The sequence below is a fragment of the Xyrauchen texanus genome, chromosome 46, assembly GCF_025860055.1.
Source record: "Xyrauchen texanus isolate HMW12.3.18 chromosome 46, RBS_HiC_50CHRs, whole genome shotgun sequence".
Classification (NCBI taxonomy): Eukaryota; Metazoa; Chordata; class Actinopteri; order Cypriniformes; family Catostomidae; genus Xyrauchen; species Xyrauchen texanus.
This window is the reverse complement of record NC_068321.1, coordinates 11,421,904-11,445,113: the sequence shown is the minus strand read 5'-3', so window position 1 is coordinate 11,445,113 and position 23,210 is coordinate 11,421,904. Positions and strand designations below refer to the sequence as shown.

Sequence of the window (23,210 nt, the reverse complement as noted above, 5' to 3'; positions counted from 1 at the left end):
AGGATCGACAACAGTATGCCAACTCACTGATATGCCATGGCTCGAATGGTAGTGCGTTGCATGGGAGACCACAGTTCAATCCCCATTCAAACGAGGAAGTAATCACGTTTGTATAAACAATCACGAGCATGATAAGGAGGTTGCATTTTTGTCCCTAACATTGCATTTTGTCTCTACTAATGATTAAGGTTAGATTTGGGTTTTTGTTGGGGGTAGATTAAATAAAATAAGCATTTCTCTTCACTGTTTTACACCCTGTTCAGCTGAAAACAATAAGTTTTACAACTGGCTTCTTGCCTCTGGAGGCAGTGTTTTCAAATTCAGTCAACGTATATCGATTTCGGCTAAAGAAAAATCGGCACACACTTGCCGATTTTTATGTGAGATCATGCTGGTTAATGCACTATGGACTAACATGAACTAACAATAAACTATTAACGAAGATTAATAAATGCTGTAAAAATATATTGATCATTGTTAGATCTTGATTCTTAAAACATAAATCAGTTGTTTAATTAATGTCTTCAAAAGTGATATGATAGGTGTGGGTAAGAAATTGATCAATATTTAAGTACTTTTTTAAAGCTATTTTTACAGTTTAAAAGGATTTAAACATTGATCCGTTTCTTTTCCAAAGTGATTGCAACACTTCAGAAGATTTTTTGAGCTTGAAAGTTTGAAACCTAAGCTGCATTTTTGGCCATAGTTTAGGTGCCAGTAGCATTTTTGTTAGCATCACTAGCCAGCTGAACCCAATGTGGCTATCTATGTAGACTGCTCACTAGGTTTTGTGACAGCATGATTTAGAGTCTATGTAGCTTTGCTCTTTAACCCATAACAACGCATTGTCTTCATTGAGCAGGCCAACATCACTGCACTTTTATGCATTTAAGAAACCATTATTGGAAAGCTAAAATATAAATGTACTTATTGTTCTACCCGTTTAATTGTAGTGTTTAGTAAAATCCTCCAACAGCACAAGACTGAAGTAGCTAGTGCTTGTAGCTAGCACAGACTCATGGAGTGCCCTCATCTCAACTCCACTGTCTGTATCACGGTGGATCCGACCCGGTTCCCCAACGGTTCCCCCTCATCATGGTGCTGTACTGGTGAGTTATGTGAATTTTAATGGTTTTTCACCAATGATTTATAATCAAGTTAGTTTCCCGGAAGATAGCTCGAGCTAGCCGAGCCGGCTAATGCTTCACTCTTCACAGCAGTTTAAGCTAGAATAGACGTTATGTTAGTTTATGTACTAATATCAGCGAAACATATACGTGTAATAGTAGAACATAATAATATGGTGTGAAGTTATACTATTCAGAAATTGCGCTAGTATTAAACCCCAAATCGAGTAGCTTAGCTTATCATAGCAGTTTAACTTGCTAATATGCGTGTAACAGCGTAAAGCTGATTGTTTATCTGCATATGAACACATTCAAAGAAATTAAACTCTCTTATGGCTTGTCACATTAACTCAGCCTTTCGATTTCAACTGCTTTTATTGCAACATTATGCTTGTTTTTAAAAGTTGAGTGAGGCAGCTTTGGTTTAGTAGCTTTTAATCTGTTTTTATAATCTACTTTGTGATTTGTGATACTCTTGTGATCTGGTGTAATTTGCTCATGGTAGCTGCCTATCTAAGATGAAGACCTGTGTATAATGTTATTCATTATATTGCTAGGGATATTAAAAGAGGTGTATTGTGAGAATAAAAAGCAGTTTAGATCAGCACACCTTGAGATAATAATAAACCGGAAATAATAACTGCAAACATGCGTCATGGAGTCTTTACAGCATTAGTGCATGTTAATGCATCTATAGTTTATGTGAAAGTTTAAACATGTAAATTATAAACCACTGAAATGCACAGATACAGATGACTGATGTGAACATGAAATGTAAACTTTCTCTATCTGCTCACTTCCTGTTTAGATTTGGTTAGATTTTACGGCTAAGAATGATTATAAAAGCTCGGTTTGAAATTGGCAAAGGTTATTATTGGCTTAATGTGAGACAGATCTTGCACTCAATGTCTGGCTTGCTGGAAAATGTTCCCAAGAACATACAAGGAAACCACTAAAGGTTTGAGGCTTTCAAAGTAATCCATTAGGTCTCATGGCAACACCAAAAATGTACCTAAATCAGAAAGTCTCTTTAAAACACAAAGGTTTTTACATAAAGCAAATAATAACCAAAAAGTCCAAAATGTCAAAGTTCCTCTATTGGTGATATATAGCTAAGTTACTGATAATTAAAAGAAACCATTCACCGATACGTTCATTGATATTGTGTGTCCCAAATGAGTTTATTTCATAATAGGTTGTGGTAGTGTGTATTTGGTTGTAAAACTAGAGTCAAGCTGCATTATGCTAGACAGATTACATTGAAACACATGAGCTTTTAGGGTGTGACACACACTGGCCTCTCAGCACACCCACAGGACATAAGAAGTGCCCCATATCTCTTGTTTAACACACTTCGTATATGAAACTTGTCTTTTGGGAACAGACTTGGCTATATTGAAAAATCATTGCGTGTATATATAGCTGTAAGTATAATCCTTTACCATACAGGTGATTCTTACGAATCCTGTCAAGAAAATTGTCCTATTTCACTCCGAAATCAATAGACAAATTAGACATTAAATAGTCATATAGAAAATGTTAATTTTTAGGTCCATTAAAACTATTTACAGTGTGACATTATTTTCATGAGTTAGTAATATTTTATCCCCCCTCAATTCTTATTACTGCATTGCAAAAAAGGTTATTATGATATTTAGGGAAAAAATGGATTTAGCGGTAATGATAAACATCATTTAAAACAATGAGACAGTAAAAGTAAAACACCTGGATGCATTATACAGTAATATAAGTACAGTTTACGTATGTATACCTCTGTATGTGTGTGTGTGTGTGTGTGTGTGTATATATATATATATATATATATATATATTACACACTGATCAGCCACAACATTAAAACCACTGACAGGTGAAGTGAATAACATTAATTAGAATGTTACAGTGGCACCTGTCAAGGGGTGGGATATATTAGGTAGCAAGTGATCAGTCAGTTCTTGAATTTCATGTTTTGGAAGCAGGAAAATGGTCAAAGCATCTCTAAAATGACAGGTCTTGTGGGGTGTTCCTTGTATGCAGTGGTTAGTACCTACCAATTTTGGAGTGGTGGTGGAGTAGTGGGCTAAACCACATAACTGTTAATCAGGGGGTCGCTGGTTCGATCCCCACGGCCACCACCATTGTGTCCTTGAGCAAGGCATTTAACTCCAGGTTGCTCTGGGGGGATTGTCCCTGTAATAAGTGCACTGTAAGTCGCTTTGGATAAAAGCGTCTGCCAAATGCATAAATGGAAATGTAAATGTACCAAAAGTGGTCCAAGGAAAGACAGGTGGAAAACCAACTCATTGATGCGAGTGGGGAGCGAAGGCTAGCCCGTCTGGTCCGATCCCATAGAAGAGCTACTAGCACAAATAGCAGAAAAACTTAATTCTGACACTATGTATGTATGTATATATATATATATATATATATATATATATATATATATTTCACACACACTACCGGTCAAAACTTTTTAAACACTTGACTGAAACGTTTCTCAAAATCTTATAAACTTTTGATCTGAAGGCGTATGCTTAAATGTTTGAAATTAGTTTTGTAGACAAAAATATAATTGTGCCACCATATTAATTTATTTCATTATAAAACAAAAATGTAATAAAAAAAAGGTTTTGAAATTGATGACTTAGACCAAATAGTAAAGAAAAGCAGCCAATAAGTGCCCTACATAGATGAGAACTCCTTCAATACTGTAAAAAAAAAGCATCCCAGGGTGATACTTCAAGAAGTTGGTTGAAAAAATGTCAAGAGTACATGTCTGCAAATTCTTGGCAAAGGGTGACTACTTTGAAGATGCTAAAATACAACACATAACACGTTTTGATTTGGATTTTGTTTAGTCACAACATAATTCCCATTGTTCCATTTATGTTATTCCATAGTCTTTAATATTATTCTAAAATGTGAAAAGAAAAACAAAATTGTAATAAAGAATATGTCTTTCAAAACGTTTGACCGTGTAGTGTATTTATATATATATATATATATATATATATATATATATATATATATATATATATATATATATATATTATCAGCCACAACATTAGAACTATCTGCCTAATATTGTGTAGGTCCCCCTCGTGTCACCAAAGCAACGCAAACCTGCATCTCAAAATAGCATTCTGAGAGGATATTCTTCTCACCACAATTGTACAGAGTGGTTATCTGAGTTACCGTAGACTTTGTCAGTTCGAATCAGTCTGGCCAATCTCTGTTGACCTCTTTCATCAACAAGGCGTTTCTGTCCACAGAACTGAAGCTCACTGTATGTTTTTTGTTTTTGGCAACATTCTGAGTAAACTCTAGAGAACGTTTTGTGTGAAAATCCCAGGAGATCAGCAGTTACAGGAATACTCAAACCAGCCCGCCTGGCACCAACAATCATCCATGCGATTATCTAATCAGCCAATCATGTGGCAGCAGTATAGTGCATAAAATCATGCAGATACAGGTGCAGGTATGGGTTTGCGTGATATGAGTGTGAAGTGATTGCCTGTGTTACGCAACTGTTTTGGGTCCTTGGAAAAACGTATAACGTGCGAGTAAGGGTAGCCGGTGGACTCACAGTGCTAGACATTAACACTTGTTTCCGCTTTTCTGGGACAGGTGGATTTTTGAAGGGGCAGGTGAAAGAGAATGTTACTTGCCCAACCAGACAAGTAGACTGATTAAAATGTCAATAACACACAAAAAAAAACCAGCTATATTTCTGATAGCCTAGGCCTGTGTCACTTATTAGAAAGTTCATATTCTTATTCTGTCCATCTTGGTGAGGTATTCATGTAAACACAGAGAGTGATGTCTAAAGTGATGTCTTGTTGTTATTTTATTACTGACTGTTTACTAGTTTTGAATAATTACTTTAGAACTTGAAACCGTTCTTCCATAATTAACATATTAGATAGTGTTATTATTTGTTGTGGTTTTGAAGCTGGTATTGAGAATCATCAAATTTCACTACAGATTCCTGAAATTTTGGTATTGTGATAATGTATAGCTTTTTATAGAAGTGTGAGGGTCCCTGCTGTAAATGATGGCAATGGAGGCTTTCCATTATTTGAGTACCATACGTAACATAAAATAATTACAATTTTTAATTACCCAGTGTAGTTTACATTTGTCACATAGAATTGTGTTGCATAGGTACAGCATTAGGTTGGGCATCGGTCATAATCTTAGAAAAATATACAACATGATTTGACCTGTTACTTGAGCATGTAACTTAAATGTCCTTTTTTCTCTCCAGACAAGTACATTTTTTACACGGACAAGTGAATGACCAATTTACTTGTCTGGAGGACAATCACATGAAAATGCTTTATATTGAGCCCTGGCTCAAGTGTATGCTCTAGTCTAGTCAATTTTGTGTTTTGACCATTTGTGAACCGCTCATTTATGCTCATTTATGCTTTGTGGGTGTGACTTTTTTGCCATGTCATCACCATTCATATCTATACAACCAATGTGTTTATGATTAAATTACTACTAAAATTGTTTACAAGAGCACAACGTTCTTCATAGACCTAGCCTCTTCATTTTGCTCAAATGTGCAACAGATTGATGCATTTAACTTTAAAATGTACCAAATTCTTAAAGGGGAGTTTGCCCCTGGACCCCCCTAGAGGGTCAGAGGTCCACCCACCACAGTCTCACAAAATCCTGTGGGAAATACTGTGTGTGTGTGTGTATAAACTGGTGACCAAAAGTGGCATTTATGTGATCACAATGTATAGTCAGGACATTAGTAACGTGAAAAATTGCTATTACAAATTGAAAACATTTCAGTTCTCATCAAAAAATGCTCCATGTGCTGCAATGGCAGCTTAGCAGATCCTTATTATTCTAGCTGTCAGTTTGTCCAGATACTCAAGTGACATTTCACCCCACGCTTCCTGTAGCACTTGCCATAGATGTGGCTGTCTTGTCGGGCACTTCTCACGCACCTTAAGAGTCTAGCTGATCCCACAAATGCTCAATGGGGTTTAGATCCATAACACACTTTTCCAAATTTCTGTTGTCCAATGTCTGTGTTTCTTTGCCCACTCTAAACTTTTCTTTTTGTTTTTCTGTTTCAAAAGTGGCTTTTCTTTGCAATTCTTCCCAAAAGGCCTGCACCCCTCTTTACTGTTGTACATGAAACTGGTGTTGAGCGGGTAGAATTCAATGACGCTGTCAGCTGAGGACATGTGAGGCATCTATTTCTCAAACTAGAGACTCTGATGTACTTATCCTCTTGTTTAGTTGTACATCTGGCCTTCCACATCTCTTTCTGTCCTTGTTAGAGACAGTTGTCCTTTGTCTTTGAAGATTGTAGTGTACACCTTTGTATGAAATCTTCATTGTTTTGGCAATTTTAAGCATTGTATAGCCTTCATTCCTCAAAACAATTATTGAATGACGAGTTTCTAGAGAAAGCTGTTTCTTTTTTTTTGTTTTTACATTTTTGACCCAAAATTTACCTTAAGACATGCCAGTCTATTGCATAATGTGTCAACTCAAAGACAATGTTAAGCTTCATTTAATGAACCAAATAGCTTTCAACTGTGTTTGATATAATGGCAAGTGATTTTCTAGTACCAAATTTTCAATTTAGCATGATTACTCGAGGATAAGGTGTTGGAATGATGGCTGCTGGAAATGTGGCCTGTCTAGATTTGATCAAACATTACTTGTCTTTTACATCAGTAATGTCCTGACTATACTTTTTGATCAGTTGAATGCCACTTTGGTTAATTAAAGTACCAATATCCATCCGAAACAGCAAAATCTGTTCATTATTCCAAACTTTCGGCCACCAGTGTATACAGTATATTGTACAATGTACTTTTTTTTTTTAACAAACCTCACCTGCTTTGTTTGAGCAATAAATATTGTTGTCTTGTTTGAACACAGAAGGTGGCTGTGAACCTAATAATGTTCCTTTTCTTAAATTCTCACTTAATTGTGTACCCTATATTCTAATTAACCATTGGTTCCAATATCAGAGCTTTATCGTTTTATAAATTGAGCTTTATCAGTGTGCAGGTAGTCAGCAGGAATGAAGATTTCCAGGTATGAATTTTTCCACATTTGTTGGGTTGCAAAAGACCAGCATTCACTAGAACTGACCGTTCCCTAGCAACAACTAATTCAGATGCTTGTTGTGAGCTGAGACGAAAAGTGATCAAGGCAATTAGAACAAAGCTCTCTCTCTACCAGCAGGCCAGCAAGAGATTACATTTAAAACAGACTCGCATGAGGTTGACATGCCTCCTTATCTCTTCATAATGCAAAACTGTATACCAAGCATGTATTATGCAGCAGGTGTCATGTTCTGGGCATGTGGAGCTGGTTTTATTCATTTGTAACAACCTTTCAACTAGACCAAACAGAATAGTCTGAACCATATCATGGATGTTAATCATATATTTCTGGTGTTTTGTAGTTTGCCGGTCAAACAAAAGCCCATGGGTTTGCCTGACCTGTTTGAACGTGCATTGTGGAAGGTAAGTGCTTATTTATATACATACAGTGGGTACGGAAAGTATTCAGACCCCCTTAAATTTTTCACTCTTTGTTATATTGCAGCCATTTGCTAAAATCATTTAAGTTCATTTTTTTTCCTCATTATTGTACACACAGCACCACATATTGACAGAAAAACACAGAATTGTTGACATTTTTGCACATTTATTAAAAAAGAAAAACTGAAATATCACATGGTCCTAAGTATTCAGACCCTTTGCTGTGACACTCATATATTTAACTCAGGTGCTGTCCATTTCTTCTGATCATCCTTGAGATGGTTCTACACCTTCAATTGAGTCCAGCTGTGTTTGATTATACTGATTGGACTTGATTAGGAAAGCCACACACCTGTCTATATAAGACCTTACAGCTCACAGTGCATGTCAGAGCAAATGAGAATCATGAGGTCAAAGGAACTGCCTGAAGAGCTCAGAGACAGAATTGTGGAAAGGCACAGATCTGGCCAAGGTTACAAAAAAATTTCTGCTGCCCTGAAGGTTCATAAGAGCACAGTGGCCTCCATAATCCTTAAATGGAAGACGTTTGGGACGACCAGAACCCTTCCTAGAGCTGGCCGTCCGGCCAAACTGAGCTATCGGGGGAGAAGAGCCCAAAGATCACTATGGCTGAGCTCCAGAGATGCAGTCAGGAGATGGGAGAAAGTTGTAGTAAGTCAACCATCACTGCAGCCATCCACCAGTCGTGGCTTTATGGCAGAGTGGCCCGACGGAAGCCTCTCCTCAGTACAAGACACATGAAAGCCCGCATGGAGTTTGCTAAAAAACACCTGAAGGACTCCAAGATGGTGATAAATAAGATTCTCTGGTCTGATGAGTCCAAGATCGAACTTTTTGGCCTTAATTCTAAGCGGTATGTGTGGAGAAAACCAGGCACTGCTCATCACCTGTCCAATACAGTCTCAACAGTGAAGCATGGTGGTGGCAGCATCATGCTGTGGGGGTGTTTTTCAGCTGCAGGACGACTGGTTGCAATCGAGGAGAAGATGAATGTGGCCAAGTACAGGGATATCCTGGACGAAAACCTTCTCCAGAGTGCTCTGGACCTCAGACTGGGCCGAAGGTTCACCTTCCAACAAGACAATGACCCTAAGCACACCGCTAAAATAACGAAGGAGTGGCTTCACAACAACTCCGTGACTGTTCTTGAATGGCCCAGCCAGAGCCCTGACTTAAACCCAATTGAGCATCTCTGGAGAGACCTGAAAATGGCTGTCCACCAACGTTTACCATCCAACCTGACAGAACTGGAGAGGATCTGCAAGGAGGAATGGCAGAGGATACCCAAATCCAGATGTGAAAAACTTGTTGCATCTTTCCCAAAAAGACTCATGGCTGTATTAGATCAAAAGGGTGCTTCTACTAAATACTGAACAATGGGTCTGAATACTTAGGACCATGTGATATTTCAGTTTTTCTTTTTTAATAAATGTGCAAAAATGTAAACAATTCTGTGTTTTTCTGTCAATATGGGGTGCTGTGTGTACAATAATGAGGAAAAAAATGAACTTAAATGATTTTAGCAAATGGCTGCAATATAACAAAGAGTGAAAAATGTAAGGGGGTCTGAATACTTTCTGTACCCACTGTACAAAAAAACATGTACTTTCTGTCTGTGTGTTCCTCATTCAGTCACATTCCTTATATATGATTTTAATATTACATACTGTACTGGAGTCGCCAGTTTGAATCCAGGGCATGCTGAATGACTCCAGCCAGGTCTCCCAAGCAACCAAATTAGCCCGGTTGGTAGGGAGGGTAGAATCACATGGGGTAACCTCCTCATGGTCACTATAATGTGTGGTTCTTGCTCTCGGCGTGGATGCCTTGGAGAAATCCTCCACACGTGCTACATATGCAGCTCGCTCAATAAGCCATGTGATAAGAGGCGCGGATTGATGGTCACAGACGCGGAGGCAACTGAGATTCGTCCTCCGCCACCTGGATTGAGGTCGAGTCACTACGCCTCCACGAGGACTTCGAGCGCATTGGGAATTCCAAAGAAAAAACATTACATACAGTAGCAAATTCATAGTCTCTAGATACTAGGGCTGGGCGATACAGCTAAATAATATATCACGGTATAATGTTTCATATCATTCGGTATTGATACATTTTAATAACCTTTTTTAAACAAAAACCAGTAGAAAAAAGGTTTAACCACTGTATTTGTAATTGAGAGCATATTCATTTTCAGTTGAACTATCCCTTTAAATGAAAAGATCTTTATTTGTATATGCCATCAATAGATTGATGTAAGAACCTTTTTTTCTCTGGCAGGTATGTTAATGGTCATGCGAAAAAGCATTTTGAGGAGATTCAAGCTCCAGGTGGTGGTCAGCGCAAGCCAGAGAGAGAGAAGTGTCAGCAACACTCTGTGTGTATGGACTGTAACAGTTATAGCACATTCTGGTTGGTTTCATCACCATTAATGTTTCTTTCCACAAACACTTTTAAAAGACGCTAATGAGAGGCGATTGTACAAAAACAAATGCTCAAATCAAAGAAATTACAGTCTTTTTTTTTCTCCAGGGGAAAAAAGCAAAACAAAATATTACTCCTCTTGCACTAATTTTGTCCAATATAATTCTCTCTAGAATGAGAATGTCCCCTCCTCTAAATGATATGTTATATACCATCTGACTCTGATTAGAAATATATATAGCGTCAAATTTTATATATATATATACACACACACACACACATACAGTGCATCTGGAAAGTATTCACAGAGCTTCACTTTTTCCACATTTTGTTATGATAAAGCCTTATTCCAAAATTCATTATTTTCCTCAAAATTCTACAAACAATACCCCATAATGACGACGTGAAAGAAGTTTGTTTGAAATCTTTATTGCAAATGTATTAAAAATAAAAACATATCACATGTGATAAGTATTCACAGCCTTTGCTCAACACTTTGTTGAAGCACCTTTGTCACCAATTACAGCCTCAAGCCTTTTTGAGTATGATGCACACCCATTTTTGGACAGCTTCTCCCATTTGTCTTTGCAGGACCTCTCAAGCTCCACCAGAGAATTTTGTTTCTCATGGTCTGAGAGTCCTTCAGGTGGCTTTTGGCAAACTCCAGGTGGGCTGTCATGTACATTTTACTGAGGTGTGGCTTCTCTCTGGCCACTCTACCATACAGGCCTGATTGGTGGAGTGCTGCAGAGATGGTTGTTCTTCTGGAAGTTTCTCCTCTCTCCACAGAGAAACGCTGGAGCTCTGTCAGAGTGACCATCGGGTTCTTGGTCACCTCCCTGACTAAGGCCCTTCTCCCCGATTGCTCAGTTTGGCCGGGTGGCCAGCTCTAGGAAGAGTCCCGGTGGTTCCAAACTTCCATTTACAGATGATGGAGGCCACTGTGCACATTGGGACCTTAAATGCTGCAGAAATTGTTCTGTACCCAGATCTGTGCCTCGATACAACCTGTCTCGGAGGTCTACAGACAATTCCTTGGACTTCATGGATTGGTTTGTGCTCTTACATGCACTGTTAACTGTGAGACATTATATAGACAGGTGTGTGCCATTCCAAATCATGTCCAATCAACTGAATTTACCACAGGTGGACTCCAATCAAGTTGAAGAAACATCTCAAGGATGATCAGTGGAAACAGGATGCACCTGAGCTCAATTTTGAGTGTCATGGCAAAGGCTGTGAATACTTATGTACATGTGATTTGTTTTTTATTTTTAATAATTTTGCAAAGATTTCAAACAAACTTCTTTCACGTTGTCATTATGGGGTATTGTTTGTAGAATTTTGAGGAAAATATTGAATTTAATAAATTTTGGAATAAGGCTGAAACAACAAAATGTGGAAAAAGTGAAGTCCTGTGAATACTTTTCGGATGCACTGTATATATACAGTGGGACAGTTTTTGTTTCTCAGGTCAAGCATTAGTGCAAGGCCTAATAAATGTGTGCAAAAAAGCAAAACTGAATAAGTAATTTATCATTTCAATAATTTAAAAAGAATGCTTCCCTCTTGATTTCATGTTATTTGTGTTATCAATGTTAAAAAGCTTGTATTTTAAAAATTCAAAAGGTTTCGTAAAAGAACATTAGAGGAAGAAGAGGCTGCTCAGATGTGTGCATATCATGATTTTCCCACCACATTAAAAAAGTTATTAATTTACATTTTATTTATTTATTTCTTTATTTGATCAGGGACAATGCACAAAAAAACATTAGTCTAAAAAAGAAGAGATGTCATGTGCCAGGTTATAGCAAAAAATGCTAATTTCCACCTGCTGTCCCTGGACAGGTTGATGTTATACTTACAAAAGTTATAATAAAATAATATACAGAATAATACATGAAAATCACTCACTTTTCTGTAATTGTTTTCACTTTAACTGTAATTGTTTCACATGGTTAATTTAAATATATATTTGGTGTTACATTGTTTAAAGTTCATATAAAAGATTAGCATTGGGAAAAAAAATTCATGGCATGATTTATTTATTTTAGTCTGATCAGTGGTGTATGTTTTGTGATGCTATTAATGGCATCTTAGAAAACGTATCTTTTAAGAGAATTTGTCACTGGTGTTACAACCCTTGATTAATTTGTGAAACAAAATTAAATGATAAAATAAAGAAAAACTGTATATGTATCCTTTATAAATAAAAATAATGTCAAGATGTTTAAATGTTTTTACCCTCAGCTTTTATGGGGAAAAAAATGAACTGAAAAGTCGGAAAGTCTACGGTTTTTTGTTTTGTTTTAGAATGACCCATTATCACCTTGCTGTTTATCTGCAGTTACAGATGTGATGAAATTGTAGTGAATGACACAAAACTGGGACATGTGCAGAGGGTCAGAGAGCATCTTCAGAGTTTGGAAAAGTAAGTTACAGTCATGTTACATTTTTAAAAGGCAATACAATATATACAGTAGATTTGCACACCCAACAGCCTCGGAGAGAATGGGGAGCACATCTCATTCCAAATTCTAATATAAATGTTTGTGGATTGGGACCAATTTTATGAAAAATTTACTAAATTAATCAAGATCAATCAAATTTCAGTCTGTCTTCAGTCAGTACGTGTACACTCACCTAAAGGATTATTAGGAACACCATACTAATACTGTGTTTGACCCACTTTCGCCTTCAGAACTGCCTTAATTCTACGTGGCATTGATTCAACAAGGTGCTGAAAGCATTCTTTAGAAATGTTGGCCCATATTGATAGGATAGCATCTTGCAGTTGATGGAGATTTGTGGGATTCACATCCAATGCACGAAGCTCCCATTCCACCACATCCCAAAGATGCTCTATTGGGTTGAGATCTGGTGACTGTGGGGGCCATTTTTGTACAGTGAACTCATTGTCATGTTCAAGAAACCAATTTGAAATGATTCGAGCTTTGTGACATGGTGCATTATCCTGCTGGAAGTAGCCATCAGAGGATGGGTACATGGTGGCCATAAAGGGATGGACATGGTCAGAAACAATGCTCAGGTAGGCCGTGGCATTTAAACGATGCCCAGTTGGCACTAAGGGGCCTAAAGTGTGCCAAGAAAACATCCCCCACACCATTACACCACCACCACCAGCCTGCACAGTGGTAACAAGTCATGATGGATCCATGTTCTCATTCTGTTTACGCCAAATTCTGACTCTACCATCTGAATATCTCAACAGAAATCGAGACTCATCAGACCAGGCAACATTTTTCCAGTCTTCAACTGTCCAATTTTGGTGAGCTCTTGCAAATTGTAGCCTCTTTTTTCCTATTTGTAGTGGAGATGAGTGGTACCCGGTGGGGTCTTCTGCTGTTGTAGCCCATCCGCCTCAAGGTTGTGCGTGTTGTGGCTTCACAAATGCTTTGCTGCATACCTCGGTTGTAACGAGTGGTTATTTCAGGCAAAGTTGCTCTTCTATCAGCTTGAATCAGTCGGCCCATTCTCCTCTGACCTCTAGCATCAACAAGGCATTTTCAGCCCACAGGACTGCCGCATACTGGATGTTTTTCCTTTTCACACCATTCTTTGTAAACTCTAGAAATGGTTGTGCGTGAAAATCCCAGTAACTGAGCAGATTGTGAAATACTCAGACCGGCTCGTCTGGCACCAACAACCATGCCACGCTCAAAATTGCTTAAATCACCTTTCTTTCACATTCTGACATTCAGTTTGGAGTTCAGGAGATTGTCTTGACCAGGACCACACCCCTAAATGCATTGAAGCAACTGCCATGTGATTGGTTGATTAGATAATTGCATTAATGAGAAATTGAACAGGTGTTCCTAATAATCCTTTAGGTGAGTGTATATGCGCTGTTATAACTGAGCCTCAGTGAGTTTTTGTGTAATTTAATATTTGAAGGAAAGACATCAGCTAAAGAAGTGCCAGTAATACATGTCATTTATCATCTCCGTCTTTTGGCGAATGAACACAACGGCAAGGCCAATTGAGGTCCGATTAATGTGTTACACACTGGACAAAGTCAGCTACAAACCCACTATCTCTATCATTATCTACGTCTGTTACTCCAACTTCGTAAAATCGGACAGGTACAGTTTCAGTAGGACTAAAATGTTTACATGACATTTAAAAAAGACAAAATACTGTTTTTAATCCGACTGAAATCTAACTTTTATAGTGCACGTAAACGTACTAAGTGACTAATGTTGTTTAAGTTACTTGGAAGTATATTTGCATTGGTTTGTGCCTTCAATCATACACAACATTTTTAATTTGTATCTTTTTGCTAAAGGAGGCAGACCATTTATTGTATCAGTAGGAAAAGGAAATGGTCAAAGAGATTCAGAAATGTTAAGCCTCTTGAAACAAATTTCCCTTGCTCAGAAAATGAATTCATAAATACTATACATAAACCCATTGCTATTATTATTTCAAATGAGTAATTCTACCACTTTATTCAGCCCTATTTCCCATACTGACAGACAACGGAAAAGAAAGCTTTCTGACAGTTCATCTCCTGACAACAAGCTGAAGAACGACAATGTAAGTGACTATTGTAGTAGATATTTAATCATTGGATAACAGAAATGTAACTGGGCTAAGAAAAATGTGATGCAAATATCTACTTATCTAACCACATATTTTAAGCTGCAGTGTGCAATTTCTGTCAAACTAGTGGCACCAAACAGATTTACAAAAATACTGTTTCATAAACTCTTTCCCTGTCTGCCATTGGTCAAACAAACCGATAGTCCCACCCCTGAACTCATTCCATTGGTTGAGCCAATGTTGCTGTGTTGGGATGGAAATAAGAGCATTGCTCATCAAGATACTGCCTAATGTTTTAGTGAATCCAGCTGTTTAAATGTACTTACAAAGTCATAAGTACTTACCTTTGTGTATACTTTGTAAATTATAATGAATGTTTTTCAATGAGCTCACTTTTTTAGTTAAAATTGTTTATGCATGATTTGTCAAATTTGTCATGGTTCCATATTATTCTTTCTAAATGATCCAATGCAGGATGGCTCTCCTGCTCTTTGTGCCACGGGCCTGCGCAACCTGGGCAACACCTGCTTCATGAATGCTATCCTCCAGTCCCTGAGGTAAGAGCAACCTTCTTGACCCCAGCCAAGGGCAGCCGGCATGTGTAGCCTGGCAGGATGTGGGTGGCCTAGCTGCCTGAGTTTGGATTGCCTCCCTGCTCTCTCTTGGAGTCTCTGGGACATGCCGACGGATAGCGGTGCCTCTGTGGCCAGTGAGCTGGTTGGAATGGTGGTTGGTGGGCAGCCAGTGGATGGATTAGGCTGTCTGCCTGCTCACCACCACCAACCTTACACTGGCCGGGTTGACGGTTACATCACAGCCAGTAGCTCAGGCCAAATAATATAACCATCACTCAGCAACAGAACTATTCAGAGGAAACATTCATTTCACTTATGTGAGTTTTTGAATGACATACTGTATTGTTAAGGCAGCTGTTCGGCAGTAATCTCACCTAATGGACATTCAATATGTCATTTTCTAATTAGTATTAGTATAATAAACATCCATGTTGTTGTTCTAATGACTGCTTAAAGGAATATTTCACATTGAAATGAAAATGAATTTTTTTTTTACAGATTCAACTGATTCATTGAATCGATCTGACTCAAAATAATCATGTAAAGGATATTGCTACTTTCATGATTATTAGTGAATAACAATTAAAATGTTAGTTCCTCACACAAAGCTATCATATGGTTCAGAAGACTTATAATATATCGCACAATTAGTGTACGGTCGTGTAAAGTTATAACACTTTAATAACACTTTTATGCCCTTTTTTATGCTTGAAAGCTCTAGTACCCCATGTTATCATTACATGGAAAAGACCAACTAGTAAATTCTTTTAAGATTTCCCCTTTTGTGTTCCATGGAAGATAGATAGTCATGGGTTTGCAAGTAAATAAGGTTAAGTAAATAATGACAGATTTTTATTTTATTTTAGGTGAAATATTCCTTTAAGAACCCTTTAATTATTTTTTTAGTGAAAGCATTGTTTTCACGCACTCTGTCACAGGTTTGTTTTATAGCAGTGCTTTCATGCAACTGTACTTGACTTTGTTTTATGGCTTGTATCAGGACACTAAATCTACCTCAAAACCTTTCCATTTGCTCACTTTTGCTGGTTCTAATCCATGGAAAAGGAAGCATTGGCAAAGTATTCACAATATTTTAACGTATTGTCGATGTTTGTTTAATTTGCGTTTTGGAAAGATACACCAGAAGGTCATAACTCAAGAAGGATTTAGGATCAACATTGCCAGTTATGTTAGAGGCATCTCTGTTTGGTTAAAATCTGTTTTTTGTTTCCCTTCCCTGCTTCCCTCCAGTAACATCCAGGTATTCAGCTGCTATTTCAAGGAACTGCCCTCTGTAGCCTTACGAAGTGGAAAAACGGCAGGAAGGAGGATGTACCACACAAGGAGCCAAGGGGACAGCAGTGTGTAAGGTCCTCTCCACTGGATGACGAGGGGGGAGGGGGGGGTCCTTTTTCTGAAGTTGTAGAGAAAAAGAAATATTGCTACATGGCAAGACCTTTTATTTACAATATCTATTAATGTGCTCACAATCACATGCTAAAGTCTAATAAAATAATGAGTGCATTTACATCCACACCAGTATGTTAAGAACAATAAAAATCAGCTTGTTCAAAACAAAATCTGTCAATGCAAGATAAGTGTTTACGAGATATGAAATAATCAGGTAAGTTAATAAAAAAATAATCCAAAAGCATGCGCAAATACAGTATTACTTTCCCACAAACTCTCATTATTATTTATTTGGAATATTTAAATGTATTCACTACAGACTTACTTCCTGTATTTCACCTTTACAAAAATGTATTGTTCGCTTTTTAAAGTTAACATGAAATAAAAATTGACCCAGTTTACATTCTTAATACAAGATCAGTGCATGTTATGCCAAAAAAAAAAAAAGTTTGTCTTCATAATCTTTCATCAAAATGTAATAACTTGCCACTTTTTTTCCACTGATCTCACTTAAGCCAACAACCAAGCTATTGGTTAACCAATATTGGTTAATGTTACCTAGTAGCCCAGAGGTAATTTAGGAATTGTTTTAGCAAGCTTCCATTTAGGTCTGGAACCCCCACTTTTAATGATGCAATAATTTCCAGATGGATAAAATGAAGTCCTATCCTTAATTTTTTTTTCCCATTGAAAATGTCCCAGTACAGAAGTAAAATGGGTAAATTTCATGTTATTCGAATTTAACGTGAATTTTTACATTTAAATTATTTTGAAACTAAAACTATATTAATTATTAATTAATTGTATTTTTTTCAATGTCATTTTTTTTTTTATTTAATGTATAAGTCTAATTTATTTCAAAAAAAATATTACATTTCATTTAAGACATATTTCGATGTTTAGATTTTAGCCATGCATGAAATAAGCACTAGAATATTTCTGAGATTCATGTTGCCTGTAATTTCAATTAAAATGCTTGTATTTTACTACTCTGTTGTGCAGGTCTCTGGTTGAGGAGTTCAGGAAAACACTCTGTTCACTTTGGCAAGGGAGTCAGACAGCCTTCAGTCCAGACGCACTCTTTTATGTCATCTGGAAAATAATGCCAAGTTTCAGGTATCACAAAATCATGCACTCCACAATTTTCTTTTTGTAGATTCGTCATTCTGAGCTTTTTCTAATGATATACCACATAAATGAAGTTCAATAAAATGTTATTCATCATTCGAGCTCTTGAGACATTTGTCTTTTCGATCCATTTTCCTCTCTGTTTGGTGTACGATAGCGATCATTTAATCATGCATGTAGAAAAGGCATTTGTCTGTGTGCATTAAAATGTATTAGATGTAGATTTCTAAAGCTAAATATATTCCAGTCCTGATAAATGACACTTAAACTTTAAATCGGATGTTCATTGTAGGGGTTACCAGCAGCAGGATGCTCATGAATTTCTCCGTTACCTGCTGGATCATCTCCACCGAGAGCTGCAGGGAAGCAATAATGGGTCACCCAGTCCTGCCTTGCCTCCTGACCGACCCAAACAGCCCTCAGAGAGCAAATGCTGCATGTACGAGACAACACTGTAAAATAATTATAATTTCTCCTCTTTTATCATATCCTTAACCCTTAATATGAGCAGTAGTAAAAGTGATGCTTGCAGAACATCTTGCTGTCCTTAATTAAATACATTTTCTCCTAATATTGTCAATGAAACAGTACAAAGGTGGTTAGGGGCAAATTTCTAAATCCAGATAGGTCTATCTTAGCAGGCTGCCCCTTATTCCATATCTCCCCTGCTAGTTTAGCGATTATGTGGGCAGCAGTAAGAAAGATAACTCTTTGCGCCACACAGATGGAAGTCTCTTTTCGCAACATCTCTTCCCACACTTACCCGCTGCTAGTACCATAGCCATCCTGTTGTGTTTGTATTAATAGCCGCAGACAGCACACACCAAGTGAGGAAGCCCCTGGTTGAGGGCTGAGTGGATTTGCTGGGGTTAGTGAAAAGGAAGTGCTCTGTTGTGACGTGCTCAGTGGATTGTGCTGAACAAAATGGCAGGTTAATACTACTGTGAATAAACAGACTAGACGAGCCTTTACAAAGTCCAGACACTGAAGAATGAGAACTGTACTCTAGTGGGCTTATCCACCTCTCAAATGCATGGTTTCAAAGATGAAAATGCTGTCATCTTTTGCTCACCCTCAAACCTGTATGACTTACTCTCTCATGCAGAACACAAAAGCAAATGTTTTAATGAATATCACCAGCTGTCTTTCAATACAATGCCTGGCCTCACTTTAAAGCTCCTAAAAAAGACACAAAAGTATCATATAATATAAAACAACTTTCTTCTTTTAGAAATGGGACCTCTACAATTGTTACATCTTTGTTTGGTGGTGTCCTTCAGAATGAGGTGAACTGCTTGATATGTGGGACCGAGTCCAGAAAATTTGACCCATTCCTAGGTGAGACGTCAGCACAGAAGATTAATGTAACACTAAAAGCTTTGTCAGCCTTTGTCGCCATAGTTACACTAAATCCTACTCTCCTGCAGATCTTTCATTGGACATTCCCAGCCAATTCAGAATCAAGACCACAAAAGACCAGCAACCAGGGCCAACGTGCACTCTGAGTGGTAAGGGCTGAAATCAAATACTATGAAATGGTAGCAGTTCAGCTCCAATTGTTCTCTTCTGACACTAAGAGAGCGTGTACTTTGTTCAGATTGCCTTCGTAGTTTCACAGACCTAGAGGAACTCGACGAGACGGAACTCTATATGTGTCACAAGTGCAAAAAGCGACAACTGTCCACCAAGAAGTTTTGGGTCCAGAAATTGCCCAAGGTGACAGAAGTGCAGAAATATATGATCTTGAAATTAAATGCATTTCTTAAAGTTTGTAACAACCGCCTTATGTGTAATTTCCACCATGCAGGTGCTGTGTTTGCATCTGAAGAGGTTCCACTGGACAGCGTTTTTGAGAAATAAAATTGATACATATGTAGAGTTTCCCATGCGTGGCCTTGACATGAAAAGTTACTTGTTAGAGGTGAGCAAACCATTTATTATTAATTGTGAATGTTACTTGTAACCGGAAAGAACCGTCTCAGACGTTTAAACTGTGTCCTAACCAGGTGTAACACGATTGAAATAGTAACTTTAAGTTTTTGTCCAAACCATCTGTGACCATGATAATCAACAATATATTTTGTCGGTCGCTTGGCATCAAATTTTTGTAGCGATAACTTGTAAACCTTTAAAGACAGACCTACTGTGAGCTCCGAGGTTGTTAATCAATTCTATATGCTTCAGCTAAACCCATCAGTCTGTGTTATTTCGACGTAAAAAAAATGAATTTAAAAGTGGAATTCTTGGTGAAGAACTACACTACCCATAATCCCGAAGAGAGATCCACCAATCAGAGAATCACAGTCAACGAAGTGCAGCAAAAGAGCTCTGCAGCGACTGTCTACTTGCAAGTGGAGTTGGTCTCCCTGTAATTTATTTATCTAATTGTACACATCATAATATTTTGCAACATAATTAAAATGCATTGTTTTATACTTATGATCAACAACTTTAAAACTATAGTTTTATTTATTTTTTAGATTTTGGTTTTTAATTTTACTCTGTCATTTGCAATGCCTCATGGGATTGTAGTTCAATGCCTCTTGAAATAACACCGTTTTCTACATTTGTCTTAGTCCAATTTTCAAATACTTTTTAACTTCAAATCAAAGTTTGTTTTGTTGTGATTCACCTCGGAGCAGTTTGGTTTGTTCATGGCGTACAACTCTTTTATGAAGGATTTTTTGAAATCCTTATGGAAAAAATTAATTGGATCCAAGACAGCAGAAAAACTGGGCATGAACTATCGCGCTCTATAAAAAAATCAAATGTGTTCTGAGTGGCTGTTATTATGTGCACAGTATTTATGGCTTCAGTGTGGGCAAATGATTCACTTGTTGCTGGTAACTTGTTGTGTAGCGCCTGGCTAGGACACCGCATTAGATTTTCACATAAAGGTTTGTTCCCACATTTATAGTCAATATATTTCTGTAATAATACTGTAAAATAATTGTATATTCAGCCTGAAAACAGCTTGCCTGAAAGATGCCTGTATGATCTTGCTGCTGTTGTGGTACATCATGGATCTGGGTAAGTAAAATATTTTTTTTTTAAATGAAATTTTTCACTTGGAAAGAACTTGTGCATATGAATCATTTCCTTTGTTATCTGATAGTTTAGTTCCTCTGTTAGCCACTAGGGGGAGTTAGTATATTAGTAGCTCTGGTAATCTTCCCTGTTATTTAGATTCATGTAATCACTCTCTAACAAAATATGAATCCTGTATTACATGGAATTACATCTCCATCCTCACAGGATCGGCTCTGGTCATTACACAGCATACGGACGTCACGAGGGTCGATGGTACCACTTTAACGACAGCACGGTCACTCTGGTCAGCGAGGAGGCTGTGCTTAAAGCCAAGGCCTATATCCTGTTCTACACAGAGCATATTGATCAAGATCAGACAGTCTCAGAGAGTCACCCCAAGCTTTAATAAAACTAACTGTACTTTCTCCAGCTTAGTACAACTGATCAGTTACTGGACCTTCTTATGTGTATAATCTGTCTTATGTTATCCAGGTATCATTTCCGCATCACAAAACCTCAGTACAAACCAAACTGCTGCTTATGTTTTAATCTGACACATTTCCGTTTAATAGATTGCCTCAGTTTTTTGTTTTCATATGTCACCAGTGTAAGGTTTGTTAGTGACTGAAATGAGAAATGATTACAAAAGTAATACTTTATTCACAGCAAAAATAGATGACTCAAATTGACTCTTGATACAAAATTCTTTACAACTGAAAATCAGATATTTTTCTCACTTAAGTGTGTTTCTGTGTCAGACCTGATGGCCTCCAACTCAAAACAATGTTCTTCTGGTTGTTCCAGGAAAATGTATTTCATTTAAAGGGATAGTTTGCCCAAAAATGTCAATTGTGTTATGATTTACTCACCCTCATATTGTTCCAAACAGAGGGGTTTGTAAATGATGACAGAATTTATTTTGGGTAAACTATTACTACATTGTTGATGGGGTTTTTTTTTTCAAGCCAAACTTGAAATAGATTTTCAATATTCAATAGATTTTACATGACAATAAAAGTGTAATTTATACCACAGATCGGTAGTTGATTCAAACAGCTGTCACCGTACTAATGTGAACATTACTTTTGAAGAGAGGGTCCACTATCTCATGTGTTTTGTGTCCTTTAAGCTTGAAAATGTTTGAAATGTACAGTTTCTGTCCATTTACAATTAAAGGGATGCAGATTGTGCAGAGGCTAGCTGTTTGGTTTTTTTTATTCACAAAAAATTGTTTGTCTATGATATGAAGTTCATGTCAAAGGCAAATTTAGTTTCTCCTCAGAACATCAAATAAGGGAACATTCCTACTATGTTCTTCCTAATATTTCACAATTTGTTTTTGTCATAAAAAAAAAACAAGAGTTACTTATTTTGAAAAAATGTTACGTGAAGCCCTCTCATGCTAGTTGTTAAGATATTAAATTAAATTGCCAAAATTTGGATAATCTTCATTACAAAGCATCATTATATTCTCCAAAATGTAAACATTCTACTATGTAATTCACAATCTGAAAATGTAATTTATTAATATATTGGTGTTTCCAGGCCATTTAATGTCCCAGGGGTTGATTTTCATCCAAACAGATACAAAAAATAAATACAAATTAATAATTATATATGGATCTTGTTAAAACCAAATTGGATGCTTTATCAGGCCTTCATCATTTATTTTTGGTACTTCTCAAATGCCTTATACAGTATGTATAGATTTGATTGGTCTAATCCTAGACCCAGATTTCAATATTTATAAAGTAATTGCATTCAGAATAAATTTGTTTACGTTTAAAGCATTATTGTTTCTTAATCATGATTAACGCATTTACCATTAATAAAACATAACTTAACAGTATAAACACTTGTTGGAAGGGCTGAACCATTGTGATGTGTCCGCCAGTAGTCATTATATGATGGGGAAAGGAGCTCTTAATGCTATCTGTTGTACAAAACAAGCATAGATGGGACTTGTGATATAAATCAAGTATTATTCAGCCTAAGGATGGTACAATTTAATTACCACAGAAGCACATTAAGTCTTAACTATCACAAAAGAATGAGATGTTTTTCTCTGCAAGTGCTTTTCATGTGAAGTTCAAAGCAGCACTTGACACTGACGTGAATCATGGCTTTACGATTGCTGTAGCAAAGCGGATAGTCACAGTCTACCGGCTGATTAATATTGTGGATGAGTGTTTAGGAGATTACATGCCCATTGCAATGAAAATCCAAACTATATGGGGGCTTGTTCTTTCAACTAGTCAAACTCCCACTGAGACTTTGGAAAACATTTAATGTTACTTGATTTGGTGCATTTCTATCTTTATACTGTGGAAGGCTTTGTTTGGGAAATGTTAAATTAAGCATTATATTGATACATATTGTTTCCTAAAATGGAAATAAATGCATTTTGAG

General features: G+C 37.1%; 1 protein-coding gene and 1 long non-coding RNA gene across 3 annotated transcripts; one reads left to right on the top strand and one right to left on the bottom strand.

Annotated features, from left to right (window-relative positions):
* Positions 1-791: 791 nt before the first annotated feature.
* Positions 792-21,992, top strand: usp3 (ubiquitin specific peptidase 3). Of its 2 annotated transcripts, none has more exons than XM_052120122.1 (15): positions 792-1,109; positions 7,572-7,632; positions 9,952-10,083; positions 12,443-12,526; positions 14,592-14,652; positions 15,133-15,215; positions 16,485-16,598; positions 17,646-17,759; positions 18,064-18,210; positions 19,003-19,109; positions 19,199-19,279; positions 19,369-19,487; positions 19,579-19,692; positions 20,734-20,801; positions 21,027-21,992. In XM_052120122.1, exons 1-15 carry the CDS (start codon positions 1,019-1,021, stop codon positions 21,205-21,207), a joined length of 1,557 nt encoding a protein of 518 aa, XP_051976082.1. In that variant the 5' UTR covers positions 792-1,018; the 3' UTR covers positions 21,208-21,992. The 2 variants fall into 2 exon arrangements, with proteins under 2 accessions (XP_051976082.1, XP_051976080.1); XM_052120120.1 differs by having other exon boundaries at positions 14,571-14,652.
* Positions 16,512-18,980, bottom strand: LOC127638558 (uncharacterized). The gene is made up of 4 exons (XR_007969873.1): positions 18,535-18,980; positions 18,104-18,223; positions 17,634-17,735; positions 16,512-16,647 (listed from the first exon to the last, which is right to left on the bottom strand). It is a non-coding gene; the product is annotated as an uncharacterized LOC127638558 (long non-coding RNA).
* Positions 21,993-23,210: the final 1,218 nt, after the last annotated feature.

Excerpts from the sequence above, each read along its gene's own strand:
- usp3 (XM_052120120.1), top strand. The coding sequence starts at position 1,019 with ATGGAGTGCCCTCATCTCAACTCCACTGTCTGTATCACGGTGGATCCG. Across the intron at positions 15,216-16,484 it reads GCTATCCTCCAGTCCCTGAG|TAACATCCAGGTATTCAGCT; the intron begins GTAAGAGCAACC and ends GCTTCCCTCCAG. Across the intron at positions 17,760-18,063 it reads AAAATAATGCCAAGTTTCAG|GGGTTACCAGCAGCAGGATG; the intron begins GTATCACAAAAT and ends TGTTCATTGTAG.